The sequence below is a fragment of the Gymnoscopelus braueri genome, assembly GCF_963280865.1.
Source record: "Gymnoscopelus braueri genome assembly, chromosome: 1".
NCBI lineage: Eukaryota > Metazoa > Chordata > Actinopteri > Myctophiformes > Myctophidae > Gymnoscopelus > Gymnoscopelus braueri.
The window spans coordinates 62,272,091-62,293,962 of record NC_137603.1 but is presented as its reverse complement, the minus strand read 5'-3'; the positions used below and the strand labels follow the sequence as shown (position 1 = coordinate 62,293,962).

Here is a 21,872-nt window from a genome sequence, read left to right as displayed (position 1 = left end):
GTCTGGCTCAGCTGACTGCTGATGAGCTGCTGAACGTCCTGTCAGCCCTGGACACACTTCTGTTTGATGAATGGATCAGTGTTCCTCCGTCCCTCAGCACACTACAACACACCCAAGTGTTCATCACAGAGCTGTGTGCTCTGGCTCTGGAGATATCTGAGGGAATTTCCCTGCAAAGCATCTCCAATCATGTGCAGTCCTTGGTTGGGTCAATCAGCCAATCAGCTTCTAATGATTTAGAGAGTTTCCTGCTGACTCAAGCCCTATATCTGAACCTCATGCACTTTTTCACTGACTATGGCAGCTCTGACACTGATGGAGCCCTCATAGCCAAAACATGGGCTAAGGATGAGCTTTCCACTGAGCATCTCTTTCTGATAGAATTCCTCAGCAACCTCACATCATCACTACAGAGTGCAGTTGAGAGAGCCTCTGCATTAATTTTAACAACGGAAATCCAGTGCTTGAAGTTTCTCTTGTCCACACTCACACATCTAAATGGCAATGAGTCCCACACAGAATCCACTGAAATGCTCCTCAAACTTGTGCAAACAAACCAATGGACCCCAACAGAAGCATTGACTCTGCTCAAAGTGCTGTCACAGAAATATGCAGATGATGCTCCAATAACTGAAGTCCTCACGTGGGTACAAATGTATGACATTTCATCAGAGTGGACAGATGACTATGGGCACTCTCTCATCCAGGTTCTTGCCATTGTTGGCCCGGAGAGATTCCAACTGGATTTACAAAAGTCTCTCAGAAGGCAAGATGAGAGCAGTCTAGTCGCAGCTCTAGCAGAATTAAAAATGATCAGGAATTTGGATGATTCTTTGATTGATATGATAAAGAACGTTACCACTGGTGTCCTGCAATATTCAGACAATGCCCCTAAAAATGTGCCATTTATGAAAGATTCCTTGAAATGTGTAAACCTGAATGCAGATGCCATGCAAAACTCTCTGTCTCAGCTCTGCAAGGCAGTTTTTGACACGAAAGGCTGGTGGCCCACAGTGAAGCAGATGCTGCAGTGGTGTGTGCTGGTGCTGACTGAAAAGAGTGGAGCACTACATCTGGTTGGTTTGGAAGAGGACCCATGTGTCACAGCAATGTTTGCAGCCACACAAGTATTGCTGGGAAACACTCAACGTTGTGCTGTCCTCTGACGTTCACGCTGAAGAGGAAACTAAGGAGTGGTCTGACTTCTACAAGCATCTTGGGATTTCTCTTAACACAAAGCAGAATAAACCTAACGCATTACACAGGGATGTCTACAAAGCAGACATTGTGTATGGAACCATGGATGACTTTGTCACTGATTACTTTCATTATGGCTTAGAGGTGATGAAAACAGGGAACCCTCAGCCTAGTCGTGGATTTGTCATTGAAGAAAGAAGTCTCAATGCTTCCCATAATCTAGAACTTTTGAAGCTCAAGGGCAATGATGCCCTGGTGTTTGCTGCAAAGATCCTTCAAAGTAAAATTGACAGTGAGAATATGGAACTGAGATACAAGTTCATTAAGGCTCTATTTCAGGTTCTCCACATGAATCTAAACAGTGACACAATCGCTGGCAACTTAATTGTCACCATCTCACAAAAGATTACTGGAAAGGCATTGCCTTTTAATGAGGTCATTGTGCTGACATTTCTTGAGAATCTCCTGAGAATGGTTTCCACAGGAACAGAAGCTAAGGAAAACAGACCATCCCCTGCAGAAAAAATATGTTTGGAGATTCTATCTACCTGTGCAGTGCAATTCCAAGCATCAACAACTACAAAAGAACTCTTCCAGATGGCTTCACATCTTGGGGAACTGTGGTCACCAGTAGAGGCCTTAAACCTCCTTGGAGCATTAACTGACCACCATCATCATGATGAAGGCTGTATTGCCATCAAGAAGATATTACATATGATGGCAACATATCAGATTTCTTCCAAGTGGACAGATGAGAACAAACAATCTCTCCTTCAGCTTTTAGTTTCATGTGGAACAGAGAAGATGATCCAACAATTAGAACAGAGTCTTGGAGCTGAGGAAAGAAGCATGGATGCTATTTTTGATGAAATAAGGCAGATGAAAGACATTGATGAACCAACATTGAGGAAAGTAGAAGTAGTAGTAAACCATGTATCAAACCTGATTAAAACCCGTAAAATTGAAAACATCACAGATAGACAGGTACAGCGAGCTAGGAATCTGAGTCACAGCGTGGACACAGAAGACCTTCAGGAGATCCTGGCAGTCTTATGCAATGCTGTACATCTACACAAGGCTGAAAGGAAGTGGTGGCCCAGATCTACTCAGATGATAAGCTGGTGCCTCTTGGCCTTGTCTGGCACTGGAAAGCTGTTGGAGATGGGCACTGGAGAAGGAAAATCTTGTGTCATAGCCATGTTTGCAGTGCTGCGTGCACTTAGAGGTGAACAAGTAGATGTGGTGTCCAGCTCATCTGTGTTATGTGAAAGAGATGTAATAGAATGGAACAACTTCTATATGTACTTTAACATAACAGCCGACACAAACACAAATAAAACTGAAGATAAAAATCGAAAAGAATGCTACCTGAAGGATGTGGTCTATGGAACTATTGAAGCCTTTGCTGCAGATCACCTTCGCCAGATATTTGAGATGAAGGATGTGAGGCCTGATCGCAGCTACCAGTGCATCATAATCGATGAAGTGGACTCATTGCTGCTGGACCAGGGAGTTCAGTTGACCTACCTGTCCAGCCCCATGGTCTCTATGCAGCACCTGAACGTTGTTCTGGCCATGATCTGGGGCCACGTCAGGCAGTATGGCTTCCTGTCTACAGGAGACCACGCATTTGTACAGGGTCCCCTTGCTCCATTTTTCAAGGCCATATTTGACTCAATTAACACAGAAGAAAGTGAAATTGAAGACCCAATGGACATTTTACATATTGCTGAAGAATCCAACATTGTGCCAAAAGGATTTACAGAGGACTGTCGTCGACTAAGTGGAAAAGAACTATATACAAACGTGAAAATTGTGAGTCAGGATGCCATGGTAATTTTTTTCCATACAATTGAACAGTATGTGCCTTATGGTTTTACTGTTTACACTTTAGATGACAATGGATTGCTCTGTCTTAGGAAGCCCAGCCCATACAACAACCAGGACATTCCAGACCTTAAATTCCTTGTTTTGGAAGAAGGCTTGTGTTGTCCCCTCTATGATTCAGAAGAGATTCTCATCAAGCCCATTGCAGAATTAATATCAGAGAAGATTCAGTACACCAGAACAGACAATAAACACAAAACCTGCATCCCTGGATTCCTGAGAAATCTGACAGAGAAGAAAGTGTCAGTGTGGGTCCAGAATGCATTTCTGGCAATGAGACTGAAGCCAGGACGGGAATATGTTGTAGAAAATGACAGTATATTTCCTGTGGACTTCAGATCTACTGGTATTGTAGAACTGAATAAGAAATGGGGTGATGGTCTGCAGCAGTTTGTTGAGATGAAACATCAAATCAAACTGAGCACACTTTCAACAGTGACAAACTATGTTTCTAACGTTGCCTTTTTTGAAAAGTACCATGGGAAAATATATGGAACAACAGGGACACTTGGAAGCAAAGCAGACATTCTGTTTTTACAAGACCTATATCCAAATCTTTCAGCCTGCAAAATGCCAACATTCAACAGGAAGAAGTTATTTGAGGTTAAAGGCAAAGTGAAGACTTCTACTGAAGAGTGGAAATCTGAAATAAAACATGTAGTTATGGGTGAAATTTCCCCAAATGCATACAGAAATGGAAGAGCAGCCCTGGTGATCTGTGAAACTATCAACACAGCCAAAGAGATCTACGAAGAGCTGAAAAGCAACATTCCAGATGATAAAATCTGTCTCTACTGTCGCAGTGACAAAGACAGTTTATGTCAAATAGATAAGGAACTGCTTCCTGGTGCTGTAATTGTTGCCACAAACCTTGCCGGGCGTGGCACAGACATAAAAGTTTCCAAAGAGGTGAACAACAATGGAGGATTATTTGTGATCCTGTCCTTCCTTTCTGAGAACAGAAGAGTGGAACTCCAGGCTTTTGGCCGTACCGCACGAAAAGGTAAACCAGGATCTGCTCAGGTAATCATGTCCACCGATCATCTACAGCAGTCCTTAACACATCCACCGCCAGAGGTTAATCTCATAATAATGTACTCACCTGCCAAGGTGTTTTTGTTGTTTTTTTGTTTTTTTCATGTCGCCATAGATCTTGTTAAAATCCTTAAGATTGAGCCGTGAACGGTCTGTTTACCTCCGCGAGATCTCCCTGTATCTCCCAGTGAAGACCGCATGTCAAACGGACTTCCATGACTGTAGTTAGAGCGGATTACGTTAAACAGTGAAATGCGAGGAGAAAAAACTACAGGAAGAGAATTGAGTTTCAGTTTCGTCTGTAGAATGGGAGCGGGCGTGATCGTCGAAACCGGATCCCAAATAATTCTATTTCCTGTCATCAAACCGGAAACGGAAATGGATCAAAAAAATTCCGAAAGTGCACCCGGACCGCGCATGCGCGAAAAGACCGCAGCCCGTAGGACTACGGGCTCGGCGCTTAACCGTTGGATTTAACGGCCCGTAGAACTACGGGCCCGGCGGTAAAGGTGTTAAGGACAGAGTTTTCTCTGGAGGAAGCTAAGAGCACAAGGGACAGACTTGCAGCAGACAAGATAAATCACATGACGAATGATGTTGATGAGATGAAACTGCGGGAGGATCTGTTTTCAGAGTACTGCAAAACTCTTCAAGACATCCACAGGAACACAGATACAATTCAAAGAAGGGTTGTTGTTGACATCATGAATGAATTCTGGGGAATATGGCTGCAAACTAAATCAGAAGAAATTGACCAGCTGAAGATAAATGAATTGCAAAAGAGCTTGAAAGATGATTTGTCTCTGGCAAAAATTCAGTCTCAAAATAAGACTTCACCGTGCTCTAGCATTTATCACTACATCAAGTTTGGGAATATTGCACTGAGTGAAAAACGTTGGGATGACAGCAATAGGCTTTTTGAAGAAGCCATGAAAGATGAAAGTTGGGCAGCCATAGCTTTTTACAATCATGCGTACTGCACTGTTAAGCAGAACAAGGCGGATTACCTCACTAAGGCCATAGAAGATCTAAGTAATGCACAGAAATCTCTTACGTACCTCAGCGAGGAAGCTTTAGTTTGTCAGACTATTTTAAAAATGTCTCCAGACTTAGCCAACAGTAGCCAAACCAGCCTTGATAAACAGTTCACAGCCAAGAACAGAATGTTTGCATACTTGGATAAAAATATCAGTGAGGCCATCACAAAACTGGACGAAATAAAAGACAAAGGGAGGGATGCAGTGGTCAAGGAATTACCAGTTTTCTCCCTGTTGTCGACAGCTGATGAAGATCTCCAAACGGAAGCTGACAATCTCTACAATCGAGGCCTGAAATATGTATTTTCTGTAGAAGAAAAGCCTCAATTTTCATGGGGAGGGCTGGCTGTGTTCTTTCTAGGAGTTTTACAGGTTATTGCAGGGGGATTACTAATTGCACTTACATCTGGTACACTCGGCTTGGAATTAATCCTTGAAGGCATACAAGACTGCATCTATGGCATAGATGCCATGGTGACAGGAGAATTCAGCTGGAAATCATGGGCTGTAGATAAAGCCATTTCCATTTGTATATCTATAATTGGGTTTGGAGTTGGAAAGCTGATTTCAAAGGGCTTCAAAGGTTGTAAAATGTTAACTAAGGCATTTGGCAAAATGAAGTTAATGCCAAGGTTTCTGTCCAGACAGACTAAAGATATTGGAAGTCAGGTCGTAAAGGCAAACTTGAAGAATACAGTAAAAGTCATTGCTAAAACAGTGGCAAAGGAAATTATTATGTATGGAGTTGGGAAGGCAGAAGAGGAAATACTAAAAACAATGCTGAATGCCATTGAAAATTATGTGAAAAGGAGAATTCTTGATGATGTGAAATCCAACATAGAAAAAGGACCCACGGCTGCATTAGTGGACTCTATTATACTGTCCAACATTGAGGATAAACAACACATTTCTGACCTCCTGCAGGACAAGAACAGAAAGAGTCAACTGCTGGACATTTTCAAATCCTTAAGTGAATGTGCAATACAACCATTCAATGAAGACCTCAGCTGGCAGAACAAGCTTAACTCATCCATATTTAAAGTGATGGACAAAGCTCGAGAAGAGGCCAAAGGAGTTATAAGTACAATTCTGACAACTATCAAACTTGGGCACATGGGGGTACTGGCAGCAGACGCCATCGCTGCAATGACGGGCCTCTCCAGCAGTTTCTTCTCAAAACTTAACGAAGCGCTGCATACATTTAAAAAAGAAAAAGGTTTTTCAGAGAAAGTGAAAGTAACTGAGTTGTCTGTGTCAGACACTGAGATGCTGAAAGAATTCAAGCGGGATTTAGCCGGCACCATCAGTGCTTTACTGGCCGAAGCTTTTGTGAACGTGTTCCACCAGAAGTTCTCCAGTCACATTGTTTCTTATGCCCAAGGCAAAGTGAATGACATAATTGGTAGTCATGTAAGTACTGGATTAAAGACTGAGAGAACACAGGAATTACTCAGAGCTGGTAGGAACAACATGAAAATTGCATACAAGCCTGTAGACCATGATTCTGAACAAACAGGAGATGCAGTTAAACGCTCACAGTCATATGCTGAAAAAATAAGGAAACCCACGACGGCGGGTACCCTTCTCGATATCAGAGTCTTGTCAGAAATCACTGACACTAAGGTTGTAATCCTCACAGAGGACAGCCATGGCAAACTTAGAAAAATGCAGGCGCTGAATCCAGGCACTAAGCCTTCCAGTCAAACTGTGACACTGGTCTACAGACCAAAGAGTGCTGAACACCCAGACGGTCATTACGATGTACGAATCAATAACCAGACAGTGGGGGTAGACAGCAAAGACAAGAGCTGCCTGTATCACGCTTTGGCGCGAGGGATGAAACCAGCGGCCAGTGATGAAGAGATCACTTCTGAAGCAGGACGCCTCCGATCCGTGGAGGCTGACGCTCTCCTCAAACACCCTGGCCAATGGGAGCCTTTTATCAAGCGCAATGAGTGGACTGAAACAATCAGAGGAAGGGACTGGTATAATGCAGAGGGAGCTGCAAAAAAGATCAAAGAAAGCAAAAAGGTTCTCCAACAAGAGGTTGGAAAAATACAAATGTACAGAGTTAGGAAAAGCGACCAAACTAAGCGACCAGGTTCTGGACAAATCACCCAGGCAGATCACGAACCACCTAGTGAGCAGTATATTGGAAGCTAGGAAAATGAACCCGAAGAGCGAATTAGCTAATGCCATGCTTGAAGTGGCTACAAACTCATCTCCTCTGGATAAAAAACGGATTGCTGATGTGCACAAATATCATGGCCTTAACCTTCCAACTGTTACTGTGCCATCAGCGGTGCATCGAGAGTTTCTCAGTACAAAATCACCAGCATTCAGAAGTCTGACGGCTCAGGCCATTAGCAGGGATGATGTTGTGGGCACCTTCAAACTGTCAATCCTTGGTTCAATGATCAGACATGAGTTGAATAGCACAAACGACTACAAGACTACTACTACTTTCAGAACGACAAGAAGAGCAAAACCAGGCTTGCCGTTTTTGAAGACAGTTTTCAGCAGCACTCAAAAGATATGGTACAGGAATGGTCCAAGCCGCTTCTACGCAAGGGTGTCATGACAAATAATGATTTAAAAAAGATTACTTCATGGATTGATAAGAAGTGATACAAGGATAAAAAAGACAAACATAGGACACAAGTAGAGAAGCACGATATAATCGGTAACGTATCGGAATCGGCCGATATCGGCCCTAAAATGCCATATCGGTATCGAACCGATCTCAAAATAAACCCGATTAAATTCACCGATATTGTATATATTGTATAATAAAATGACCGAGAGGCGAGAGCAGTCTGTCTGCCTGTCTCTGTCTCTTTAAGAGAGCCAGCTGTAGCTCCTCCCCCCTCCACACGCTCTACATGCAATGTCTCTCAGACAGTGCATTGCACTGCGCAGCGCAGCAGGCTAGGCTGCACAGAGACAAGTGGTCAAACTAACAGCAAACAAACTCTTCACGTCCATAGTTCATACCCAGAACAGTCAGAGGGTTTCTTGTACATCTTAAATTAGATTAGAGTAGGGATACTGCGGAGGATATATTTTCAACACGAATGTGTACATTGCCTCGTTATTTAACATCGACATAACAAACACTCGTTACTCGACTCGATTGCAACCAGCGGCTGCTTTTGAACAAGCAAGCTGCTTGTGTATTTAACCACAGAGAATGAGCAATGAGCACAAATTAATAACTCTCAGCTGGTAATGTTTCTGTCTTTGACATCCTGTTGTCCTACAATCTGTAGTGTAGTGTACGAAGCAAGCTGTCCCTGTCCTAAACTCACTGTTGATGTTATAGAATGTTAGATAGTGATAAACTAAACAATGATTGTATTTATGGTAAGATTAGTTTGTGTATCACACACACACACGCACGCACGCACGCACGCACGCACGCACGCACGCACGCACGCACGCACGCACACACACACACACACACACACACACACACACACACACACACACACACACACACACACACACAGTGGTGGCTCCAGGGAGTTGTGATTGGGAGAGCTAAGGGGGGCTTTATTGTTTAGAGCAGAGGGCCAGAGGCTAATTAATTTAGGCAACAGACAATATGAATAACACTAATAACAAACTAGATTCAGTTATCTTAGTTCCATAGGCCACATAACATATGGTTTTGTGTTATACAAAGATTCAAATAATTCTGTGATGGCTTATAGCATACAAAAATGATGTCATAGTTAAGTTTGTTACTTAGAAGAATATATATAATTATAATTAATGTATTTATTCCATACATATTTTTCATCACAGTAGGGTTAGTGGAGAGGGGGGTTTACCATCAACTTTCACCAGTAAAACAAATTAAAATAAAAAAATTCAGCAATGAGTTCAATATAAATATGATATATAATATATCGGTATCGGATCGGTATCGGCAGATATGACCCAGCAAATAATCGGTATCGGTATCGGTATCCAAAAAAACAATATCGTGCATCTCTAGATACAAGTCTCCAGTCTCCTATGAAAAGGTAACATCACATTTAATACAATAATAAAATAAAGCTCACTGGACAGCGTTCATACATGAATGTTAGTATAAAAGTAATTCATACATGGTATGTGGTACATGAACTATTTAAGTACACATCCAATTAACCACTTTGACATCCCTATTTTGGGCATATTTTTGAAAATGTTTACAAACATTTCTAAATGGAAATAGCACATTTAAAAGCTACATGTGATGTGACATGTGATCTTGTAAATTAGCTATTACAATGGTTCATTCATTCATACAGGGGGAGGGACGGGGGTGCATTGGGAGGTAGTCCAACTGTCAGGATCTGTCTCCTTGTACTCTTATTGTGTAGTTATGTTCCTAGTGTTTCCTGTCTGCCCTAGTGTTTGCTACCTGTCTTGTCTCTCCTCCCTGTGACTACTCGTTTCTCCACCTGTGTCCTGTTAGTCTCCCAGCCAATCCCTGTGTTGATTGTCTTTGAGTTCACCTGTGTCTTGTTAGTCCTGTGTCTATTTAAACCTCCCTGTGTTCAGTGTTCCCTTGTCAGATTATAGTTGTTGTCATGTTGTGTCCTGCCTTGTATGTCCTGCTGTATTGACAACTTATATTGCAAGTTTGATAATAAATCACCATTGAACTTGATCTGCCTGCCTGCCTGGTTCTGTACTTGGGTCCAAACACTTGTCTCACATCGTGACAGTATAATCTGACCAAATGGACCCAGCAGAACAGAGACTTTTTCAGCAAAGAGTGGAGGAGTTTGACCGTGTGGTGGCCTGCCTCATTACTTCTCCTCCCAACCAGCATGCTGAAATGGAACGGAGCATTTCGGATCAGAAGCAATGGTTCAGCCAGAGACCTTGGGTCAGCCATTTTGTTCCTCATTTGAACATTGTCCAGGAAAGGCTAAAGGCCTATCTCCAGTCCAGCTCTGTCTCCCCTGCTTCCCAGCCTGCTCCTCCTGTCAGGATCGGGGCCCTGAACCTGCAACCTGCCAGCCCCAATTCTGCCCCACAGAAGATCCAGCCCATGGACTTGATGAGCTATATCCAGAGCAGGGTCAAAGTCCCTGTTTATTCTGACCCAGATTCAGATGATGACCCATACCTAGGCACCAGCCTGGCTCTGGGAGGTCCAAGTGGGGTAGGTGACCAGAACATCGTCCTGGGTCGTGTTTCCAATTCTGCCAGTGCCCAGTTGAAGCCTCGTAAGAGGTCTGGTCGCCGCCGCTCCCGTCGCACCCAATTGCCCAGCGATACAGAGTCACCCCCGCCCAGCGATGACGAGACGCTGCTACTGCCCAGCGCCAGAGAGGCTCAGCCGCCGCCCAGCAGCGTCACAGAGGCTCAGCCGCCGCCCAGCAGCGTTACAGAGGCTTCGCCGCTGCAGCTCAGCGCAGCAGAGGCTTCGCCGCCGCAGCTCAGCGCCGCAGAGGCTTCGCCGCCGCAGCTCAGCGCCGCAGAGGCTTCGCCGCCGCAGCTCAGCGCCGCAGAGGCTTCGCCACAACATTTTTCGCAACATTTTCAACATGTTGCTCAAAATCATAACTACCCAATGTGATCTCGTTCCAACTTGTAGAAAATATTTATTTCAAAAATGTTAATTAAAGAAATAGCAAAAATAGATACTGTACAAGCTCACAACGCATCGCATGCGACTCGTTGTGAGCTTGTGGATCTGCTATTCTCGATATTGGTCGTACGAGTTTGTAAATACAATGCTTAAAGGACGACTTCACCGCTTTTCAACCTATCTTCATATAATTGGTCCTCACTAATACTCATGATAAAATGGTAAAAAAAAATTCTACTAGCCCTGTGTCTCAGGAGGACTGTGGACAGTCCAGAAACCGTCTACCAGTGACATCATCGTTAGGCATGATTTTTTTTCCCAACAAGATTTCACATTTTTTATTTCGATTTGTATTAACACGAGAACAATGGCTTCTTTTATTGCATTGCAACTTTCCAGGAATACAAAGCCTGCAGTTTCTATTAGCTTGGATTCCCCATTGATGATGTCACTGGTAGACGGGACTCTGAACTGTCCACAGCCATATCACAGCCATAATTAAGATGTTTGAAAAACACAACATTGTGCATGTGTTTGTGCGTGTAGGGGGTCTCAGCTTGTGTCAGATGCAAGAAGAAAGGCGGGGGGGGGGGGGGGGTTCCAAGGAAACAAGGTTTGGAAAAACAATATATATATATATATATATCATATACACACACACACACCCTTTTCAAATTAAATTAACATATAACTTTTTTAACACATCTCTTTCTGGGCTGATACACAACTTTTAGTCTTAACTTGTATTTTATGATACAAAAAAAACGTTGTTTGACATGAAGAGCAAGTATACGACCAAAAAAAGAAAGAGTTTCGCCGACTCGCCTCGCCTCGCCTCGCTGCCTGTCAAGTCACACACACGCACACGCCTCTCTCTCTCTCACACACACACATTTCAATTTCTTTATTTGAGTCCACATTTATAAAATACATTACAGGGGCACAAATATTTTTCAGTTGCTTTTGATGTCCCGCACACTAAAAACAACATGTGTCCCAGTGCTTCAGTCCAAACAAGTTCAGAATATAAACAACAAATGCACATGAACTTATTCACAGTTAACATTCACACACACACACACACACACACACACACACACACGACCAACTGTATCTTTCATGTAATCCGTAGCGGTACAATCTTTGTCACGTAGGCTTGTAGCCTACATGAATGACGTATTATGATACCAATCACATCGCCATGAATGGAATACGTTATTAATGTATTTACCCCATACCGAGCAGTGCGTGTTCAAGTTACACTAAAATAAAGCAGTCAGACTCGGGCAGGCTGCAGTGATTCGGTGCCGTTAATAAGAGATTGGAGCATCGGGTTTATATCCTTAACCCAGCCAGGTTGTAGTCTTCATAACTCTCTATGACATAACTCCATACCATAGGACAAGCTACTGTAAGTTTGTACACCTCACTGTCCATGAAAAGATGGTCGGGAGTCCCGAAAATGTGCTCGCAGAAGCGCTCGTATATTTTGAAAATAGCATATCTACAAGCTCACAACGCGTCGCGTCGTGTAGATATACATTTAGGAGTGGATTATGTGTCCAGATGCCTGTCAGACAATGTTGCACCGAAGGTCTAGAATGGAATAAACGGGCGCAGCCAAAGGCAACAACTGCTCTCGACCAGACGTAAGATCTCAGCGTACGGTAGGCTGAAGGCAACGTCAGGATATATTGATAAATGCCGAAGGTTGCGGTGATCTCGCCGTACGCCCATTATTTGGTCTGCACCGCGTTGATAAATGAGGGCCAGTGTTCTTACAGTATATTGTGGTATAATGGCATGTAACCTGACATATTTCTGTCTGAATAAAATGAGCCGCAATCTACAGTGCAGTATTCTTTGGTTGTTCTTCCATTATGGTGCAGGTTACTCTGGATTGAACTAGAACTTTACTAATTTCTGTAAACATCCATAATATTCCAGTTCAAATGCATTACTTGGTAATATGACCATGGAATATTACCAAGTATTATTTTTACACTGCAGCAGACTTAAATACTGTACGACTGCATATTAGGGCCAATGTAGGTGGAAAAGAAGCTGTGTGTGTGTGTGTGTGTGTGTGTGTGTGTGTGTGTGTGTGTGTGTGTGTGTGCGTGTGTGGGGGGGGGTAGTAAAATGTTGAGATTAAACTCAAAATTCTCAGAGTTTAAAGTCACACATTATATTCAAGATTGGAAAGTTTCAACTCAGTGAATTCTACGTTTAATCTCCAAATATTATCCCCTCGACCCCCTCCTCCCACTCCATAATTATTATTATTATATATCTTTTCCACCAACACTGGCCCAAGTATGCATGAACAAATATGCTGCACTATATAACTTTCCTCTTCTACCCCAGATTTGAACCCAGTTTCCGGTGCAAGTGCTGAATGTTTGACCATTGAACTAATTAGAGCCTGCCTTGCTTGCTCAGGGGATAAATTGAATCTTGACCGTCAGGTAAAAATTCATCCTGTGTCTAGGTGAGACATGACCTTTGACACAATCTAAATGTGTCAATAGAAGAGCAGGGAGACAAAATACAACCGCCGCAATTGTTTAACCCATTAAAACCGGGAACGCATCTGTGTAACCACTTTAAAATATAATATATTTTGGGTACCGAAAGCATCTGTGTCTCAATCATTTTAACCACTTTAACCTTTTATACTTTGGCTATTAAACAATAGCAGATGTACAAGCTCCAGGGGGTCCCCAGCAAAAGTAGTTAAAATAGCACCACTATCCTTTTAACCACTTTAGCCATTGATATGTTGGCTATTCAAAAATAGCAGATCTACAAGCTCACAGCATGTAGATCTGCGAGCATCTGCTATTTTTAAATAGCAGATGTACACAAAACCTTTTCAGATAGGGGGTCCACAGCCAAATACATATTAATTTGGGGGTCCTTGACATGAAAAGGTTTGAGAACCACTGTTCAACAGAGGCTTGATGAATTGATGAAATGATGGATTGATGGATTGATGGATTGATTGTACTTTATTAGTCAAAAACATTTAAACAGCACGAAGGTACAGTGACGGATTTAGGCTAATAGTCCATGAGCCAGAGCCCCAAAATTGAGCAATGATTATCGAAAGAGTGGGCAAAACCAAACCTATATAAAATTGTTCATAGGGTCAATACGAGTAAATAAATATATGATAACCTTTCCACAGGAGCAGCTTTTTCATGGTTATCACACATTTTGTTATTTTCCCCATACGTACATGACAGGTGAAAAAATGACAAAATTTAAAAAATAGTTATCATAATGAAACTTCCTGAGTTGATTACTCACATGAAGGCAATGATTTATCGTATTACAAGTTTTTTGAAATTGTGTATTTAAATATGCAAATTAGGCATTAGGAAAATATGCCCACATTTGCATAACTTTCCAGAATCAACATTGGAACATTGGACAAAGCCAGAGTCAACATACTTATTTAATTTTGTTAAGATGTTGGAGTCAAAGGTTTTTAACGAGGGAATATTCAATATCTGGCTCAATTTTGGGGCTCTGGCTCATGGACTAAATGCCTAATTTGCATATTTAAATATACAATTTTAGAAAACTTGTAATACGATAAATCATTGTCTTCATGTAAGTAATCAACTCAGGAAGTTTCATTATTATAACTCTTTTTAAAATGTTGTAACTTTTTCACCTGTCATGTACGTATGGGGAAAATAACAAAATGTGTGATAACCATGAAAAAGCTGCTCCTGTGGAGAGGTTATCATATATTTATTTACTCGTATTGACCCTATGAACAATTTAATATAGGTATGGTTTTGCCCACTCTTTCGATAATGAAATCTTGTCTGGCTCATGGACTATAAAGGGATAATACAAAAACGGTGGGAGTCTATGACCCCTCATTTCAATGGGAATTAATATCTAACTTGAAGTTTCCTGATGCTTTTTCAGGACAGTTTTGAAATAAACCAGTGATTCACATCCTTTAACCCATTAAGACCGGGAAAGTTTCATTTTAGATTTCTTTGGCTATTCAAAAATAGCAGGTCTACAAGCTCATAGCGCGGCACTCTAGACCTGCTATTTTTCTTAAATTGTGAAATTGTATGCAAATCTTTGAATATATATATTTATAAAGCGAACATTTGTAACTGAAATCTTTGCTTCATGAGGGTCCCTGGAACTAAATATTTTGAGATGGGGGTCCCCGGACAAACACATATCATTTAGGGGGTCCTTGACTTGAAAAAGTTTGAGCACCACTGATATTACAGTAACATACGTTTTTTCCAGAAAACTGTTAGGATTTAGAAGACATTTGTAGAATCGTATCTCAGGTCTTAATGGGTTAATGGATGGTGTCTGTCAGGGCATTCCACATTATGGTGGCAGAAAAAAAATAATATTGGTCTTACGATAAGTTTATAAATAAAGTAGTTATAGTAGTTAAGATGTTTGAAAAATGTACATATGACTTTTTATCTCTTTCTGGGCTGATACACAACTTTTAGTCTTTTTAGTCTTTTAACTTGTATTTTATGATACAAAAATAAATAAAAATTTAATGCAAACAATCTACTCTGCAAATAATGTAAATACAGTATATACAGTGATTATTTGAAATTACGTCATTTATGAAATAATGTAGGGAAATACAGACATGGATGATTAGTGGCTGAGCTGCATCAAATGTATGTTGAATTCAGTGGTGTAAAGTAACTAAGTACATTTACTCAAGTACTGTACTTAAAGACGGGGTGCCGTGAATCTCCCCCCCCCCCCCCAAAACATAATCATCAGGTATTATGGTTATACTAGGAGGAAGATTTTTTTCAAAAAAGTGTACAGAAATTGTTAAAATTATGTTTTTATGTGGACACGCCTCCAGTTCATTAAGTATACCTGGTTCTCACCTTAGCACCTCCTCCACCACCTTAGCACCACCCACCTGTCCTAGTCCCTCCTCCTCCTCATGCCCACACCTGTTGTGTTATGATAATGAGGGGGAGGGTATGTTTTTACTATGTCACTAAAGCGCTGTTTCTGTATTGGCACGTTTGACCCTCAAGGTTTCAGCCTCCAGGAAGAAACTCCAAATAGTCAGAGAAGACACAAAACACCATAAAACCACCACCGGGGGGCTTAATGAAGTTATATCAACCTCATAGACACATGAAAAACATGGCACCAGCTCTTTAAGTAAAATTGTGATGTACTTTTACTTTACTGGAGTATTTCCAATTGTCTATACTTTTACTTCTACTCCATTACATCTCAGAGGCAAATATTGTACTTTTACTCCACTACAATTATTTTAAAACTTTAGTTAGATCCGCTTGTAGATCCGCTTGTAGATCCGTTTGCCGATCCGCTTGTAGATCAGCTCTGAGCGAGGCACAAATCACACCCAAAGCTGATAGGCCATGCCCACAGCGCCAAGCCACTCCCTCAAGGTGACAGGCCACGCCCACAGCTTCAAAACACAACCCCACGGTGACAGGCCATGCCCCCAGCTTCAAACCACCCCCACAAGGTGACTCACAGCTTTAAACCACAGACCCCAAGCCGACAGGCCACAAGCCACGCCCTCCCAATGTGATAGGCCACGCCCACAGCTTCAAGCCACTCCCCCAAGGTGACAGGCTACGCCCACCCCCAGCCGATAGCAGATCTACAAGCTCATAGCACGGCACCGAGTGCCATGCTATGAGCTTGTGTATCTGCTATTTTTTACGCCCACAGCTTTAAACCACACCCCAAGCCAATAGGCCATGCCCCAGCTTCAAACCACACCCCCAATGTGATAGGCCACGCCCCCAGCTTCAAACCACACACCCCTAGCCGATAGGACAAGTACACTGCTTTAAACCGGTCGACCAAAAACTGCCTGAATTCCTCTAAGTGGAGACTGCAAAAGATGCTGTGTTGCGGGCCCCCCACGCCAAACCAGGGCCCCCTAAGTGGTGGAACCACTGCCAGGTGAAACCACAGTAAAGTGTTCTGCAGCCCACTGGAGCTTTCTAAGCTGTAGCGCCCCCAGTGCTTCTCTAAAGTGTCTGTTTGTTTTCCTATTTTTCAAAAAAAAAAAATCCTACGTGACATCTTTTTTTTTCACAGAAAAAAAAAAGAAAAAAGAGGCAGGTCATTATATGTATGTGAAAACACTCTGAAATAGATCTATACGTTTCACTTATACTTGGTGTACGATGGTGACACCACATGTTGTGTGAGCTTGTAGATGTATTTCCAGGATAACCCCTTTTTTCATACCTAGGCTATTTGAAAATAGCAGATCTACAAGCTCACAGTGCAGAACCGAGTGCCGCACTACGAGCTTGTAGATCTGCTATTTTCAAAAACTCTCTAACAAAAATCTAGAACATGTGGAATATTTTTTTTGAAACATTATAACAACATTATCTTGTATGAATGTCTCTGGTATAAGATACCGATATGTCCAGATGAGGGTCTGTGTCAATCATGAGTTTATAGAATAGAGTTGATGTGAGGAAAAAATAGGTTTTTCATGTTGAAATAAAGTATATAAAGTCACTTTGGGTGTTGTTATCAATATTTCTATAGATTGTTGCTGAATGAAGTTATTCATATTATTATGTTTACCACACCTACGCATTCCATGGTTTGGTTTGTATATTTGATAAGTTCAAACAGTTTGGGGAATTGTACAATGAGAAGAAAGACATATAATGAATTACTTTATGATGAAAAAAAATACATTTACTGTATTCAGATGGAAGAACTCACCTCATACAATACATAATGGTGAAAACTATACACAGATACACAGCAAAACAAGGTAAGTTCATTTGTATAAACACCACCTTTCAACAACAAAGTCATTCAATGTGCTTTATATAAGATATTAAACGTTTTTATAGCTGGTTTTTATATTACGTTGGTTACTGGTTTTGATATTTCAGACATGATACTGCTGTTTCACCACAAATGTACAGAATGTTATTTAGATCATTGGTTCTCAACATGTGAGTTGGGACCCCCATTATGTCAAATAATATAAGAAAGAGGCAAACATTTTGAAAATAGCCGATCCACAAGCTCACAACGCCTCGCAAGTTCGCAATGTAGATCTGCTATTTTCACAATATGTATCTGTGGAACAGAGTCAAACTACCTTTATGTAAAAAACTAAACATTTATTTAACGAGCGCCACTTAAGTGCTACATGATCTAGATCAGTGGTTCTCAATGTAGGGTCCTTGGGGGGCTCTAGGAGGTTCCCATGAGTGACAGTGAGGAACCAAATGGACCCTCATGGGTCTACAACTCAGAATGTATAAATATACATTTTTATTTTTATTTATTTATATATATTTTTTTGGGGGGGCGGGGTGAAACAAATACAATGAAATAAAAATAAATAAATGAAAAAAAGGAATTGAAAAAAACGTGTCACCAGAAGCAGGGACGTGTGTTTTCAATTAGTCTGATATGGTTCAAACTGAGTTTATATATTGTATATATTGTAGGAGAATTATGTAAATATTGAATCAAGCAACTTAAAAACTCACTGGGGTGAAACACAAAAGCCTGAGTAGACGTTAAAATGACCCAGAAGTGTTTTAAAGTGAAATGGCTAAAGACAACAAGGACATTGTTTGATGTTGTTTTTGTTTTGAAATAAAGCATCACATTTAATTTTCTTGGACACTGGACTTTATTCTTTACTTGAGTTATAAACTAACCTGGAACATCAGAGGATTTTAATATTTTCATTACATTTACGGACTATCTCCACATTGTATTATTTACATCATTGTGTTTAAATCAGTTTTCTCTTTTATCACCATAATCGCATCTTCTGCAGCATCATCCTCTGAGCTTAAAATGAATGTCTACGAACTGATACCTTGATTCATTTCAGCACTATGTATTATTTGCCAGTAGATTCACCCATTCACCCATGAAAAATCCAAAACTATTATAACCTTGGAAGCCCAAGCATGAATCTGACTAGACTTCTCTTATGACTCATGAAGAAATTCAAGAAGAAACTTACGAAGAATATTGGTGAATGAGGCCCAGTGTGCTGAGAGAATACACACACTAGGCCACTTGTACCAAGACCCACACTCATCAGGTATTCCTTAGTGTTTAGGAAGTGTTCTTTTATGTTAGCCTACAAACTTAAGGACTGGGACTCAAACTAAATGTATGTGTTCAGAGACAGACTATAACGTTGGTACTGGGGACCACCAGGGGTCGGGTCTGGGGACCACCAGGGGTCCGAATGGGTCCTTATGGGTCTGTAACTCTTGTAGATCCATAACAGTCCTATCCAGACTTAATATAATCCATACCAGTAATGACTCTATTCACAGAGGAGTTTGAATCCAGAAAATTAATCACAGGAAAATGTATGGATTTATTCACTTGATGAACTTAATGATTGAAATTAATTGCATGTATTTAATGGTAGTGCAGTGATATGTTTTGGTTAAAACAAAACCTTTTTGTCAAAACGTTAAAGCTCTATATTGTGATAGCAATCATTGCTATACAGTGTTTGTTTGTTGCTTGGAAAAGAGCAGCTCAGTACAGCATGGACACTATCTGACATGCTTATTGTGTATTCTCTTGTATTTATTTGTTCTGCACTATGCAAGGGTGCAAGTGTTGTATATTTCACAGTGTTGTATATTGTATTATATTATTAAATATATTATATTATATTTTATTGAAGATGTTGTGTTGAATGTGATGTGATTCACAGTACTTGTTCTTGCCCTGTAATCTATATCTTAACTGCTTTGGCAGCTGATATTCCCTCGTGGAATCAATACAAGCTCACAACGTGTCAATAGAGATTGCCTATTTTCACTGTTTTCGAAATAGTAAAACATGCCTAAAAGGTTTAGGCATAAGCATAAACAAAAAACATACATTTCTCAGCAGCTTCTGTTCCTCAGTCATTAGTGGAACTGGAAGTGAAGAACAAAATATATACTCTTCTCTACTGAGGAGTACTTTAACAGTGTCATAATGGTAGGAAATCACACAAATATAATGTAACAAATATAGCTGCAAGCAGCAATAAGCGGTTTCGAGGGATAAGGCAGAGGCAGGAAGAGGCAGGCAGAGAGAGAGGGAGAGAGAGAGAGAGAGAGAGAGAGAGGCAGTGAGAGAGAGAGAGAGACACAGTGAGAGGCAGTGAGAGGCAGTTAGAGAGAGAGGGAGAGAGAGAGAGAGAGAGAGAGAGAGAGAGAGAGAGAGAGAGAGAGAGAGAGAGAGAGGCAGTGAGAGAGAGAGAGAGACACAGTGAGAGGCAGTGAGAGGCAGAGAGAGAGAGAGAGAGAGAGAGAGAGAGAGAGAGAGAGAGAGAGAGAGACACAGTGAGAGGCAGTGAGAGGCAGAGAGAGAGAGAGAGAGAGAGAGAGAGAGAGAGAGAGAGAGAGAGAGAGAGAGAGAGAGAGAGAGAGAGAGAGAGGGGCAGCGAGAGAGAGGGGCAGCGAGAAAGTTTTACCAAGTGATATGAATCTTTCAAATATCATTTAATTAGTGACACAAAGAGGTCAGTGTCTTGTTGAGATTGCCATACAGCCAAGTAGTTATATTTTGTATTGTTAAATACTTTACTGTATTGATATTTTAATTGTATGATGAACAGAGCTGAATTATTATGGACTGATCTTTATATGAAGTGTGTGACATAGATTATACAGTCTTGTGCTACTGTGTGTGTGTGTGTGTGTGTGTGTGTGTGTGTGTGTGTGTGTGTGTGTGTGTGTGTGTGTGTGTGTGTGTGTGTGTGTGTGTGTGTGTGTGTATAACTCAGTCCATAATTATAGTGTATGCATATATATATATATATATATATATATATATATATATATATATATATATATATATATATATATATATATATCCTAGGGGCTTGGTTCATAACGGACGGAAAAACCTATAGATATCAACAGACACCATCAGGGAGGCCATATCTCTAGCGGTGCCGGGAGAGGGATAGTCTGGTTACCTAACGTGCAATCGCGCTTCAGCATTTCCTAATTCCCCCATAAGATGGGAAAGCTACACTCTCATTGACTGCTGTTTTCAAATCACACCTCCTCATTTCCATTTAATGGAAATGCTCGATTCTAATTAGCTGGGGAAAAGATGGAGGTGGAAATAAAGAATTTGGAGACACCTGATTTGTTTTTCTGCAACCAACCAGCATGCGTTCCTTCCAGCTTCTCTCATCTTTATTTTTTTCAAGCACAGGTGTGTTGATTAGGCTACAGCTGAACTTATGGTGAACTCTGCTTGCAAGTTGCTATGACATCAAAGGGGCTCCAATGGAGCTGAAACCTTGCCCTTTTCCAGTAAAGCAGAGTTTAATAGCAATTATTTCATATATATATTTTGCAATAAATAAAAGAGATATGGCCTCCCTGATGGTGTCTGTTGATATCTATAGGTTTTTCCGTCCGTTATGAACCAAGCCTCTGTTTCGCTAACTACTCTAGATCACTGGTTCACAAAACATTTACCAATAAAGTTTTTTTTTGTCTCCTCGGAATGGAAATGGAGTAAATAGTCGATCTACAATTTCACAACACTTGCTATCTGAAAAGTTGTGAGATTGTAGATCGGCTATTTTCACAAGAAAATATGTCATACATAAAAAACATCTACTCTCAAAAAAGCATTTCATGTTATTTTTAAAATATTGCACATGTCTGAATTAACAGGGTCATGTTTTGTACAATGCAATTTAAATGTAAACTGTAATGAGTGGGGTTTGAACCGGGGACCTTCTGAACATGAGGCTAACACTTCACTGATCGAGCTAATCAATCCACATTCTTGGTCAGTGAAAAAGGATAATCCAACAAAACAAAACAAAAGGGGGAATGAAGTACGTCATACATTGAAAATAACTACTCTCAAATAAGCGTTTCATGTTACATTTAACAATTGCACATTTATTCATTGATACAGTCATGGTGTGTGCAATGCAATTGAGATGAAGTCTGCATGAGGTGGGACTCAAACCCGCGACCCTGTGGCAGGGTTGGGAAGTAACGAATTACATGTAACGCCGTTACGTAATCAGAGTAAAAAAATAACGTAACGGTAACGTCTTAAGAGTACATTTT

The 21,872-nt window shown here is 41.0% G+C and overlaps 1 protein-coding gene across 1 annotated transcript in view; it reads left to right on the top strand.

Annotated features, from left to right (window-relative positions):
• The window catches only part of LOC308089472 (protein translocase subunit SecA-like), a gene marked incomplete at its 5' end in the record, with an annotated part of 5,407 nt that extends 292 nt beyond the window's left edge, over window positions 1-5,115 (top strand). The window contains 4 exon segments of the mRNA XM_080434204.1: window positions 1-414; window positions 2,174-4,136; window positions 4,607-4,946; window positions 4,948-5,115. The exon segment at window positions 1-414 is cut by the window's left edge and continues 292 nt beyond it. Of these exon segments, the coding sequence (XP_080290330.1) occupies window positions 1-414; window positions 2,174-4,136; window positions 4,607-4,946; window positions 4,948-5,004 (2,774 nt within the window). The 3' untranslated portion in view covers window positions 5,005-5,115.
• Window positions 5,116-21,872: the final 16,757 nt, after the last annotated feature.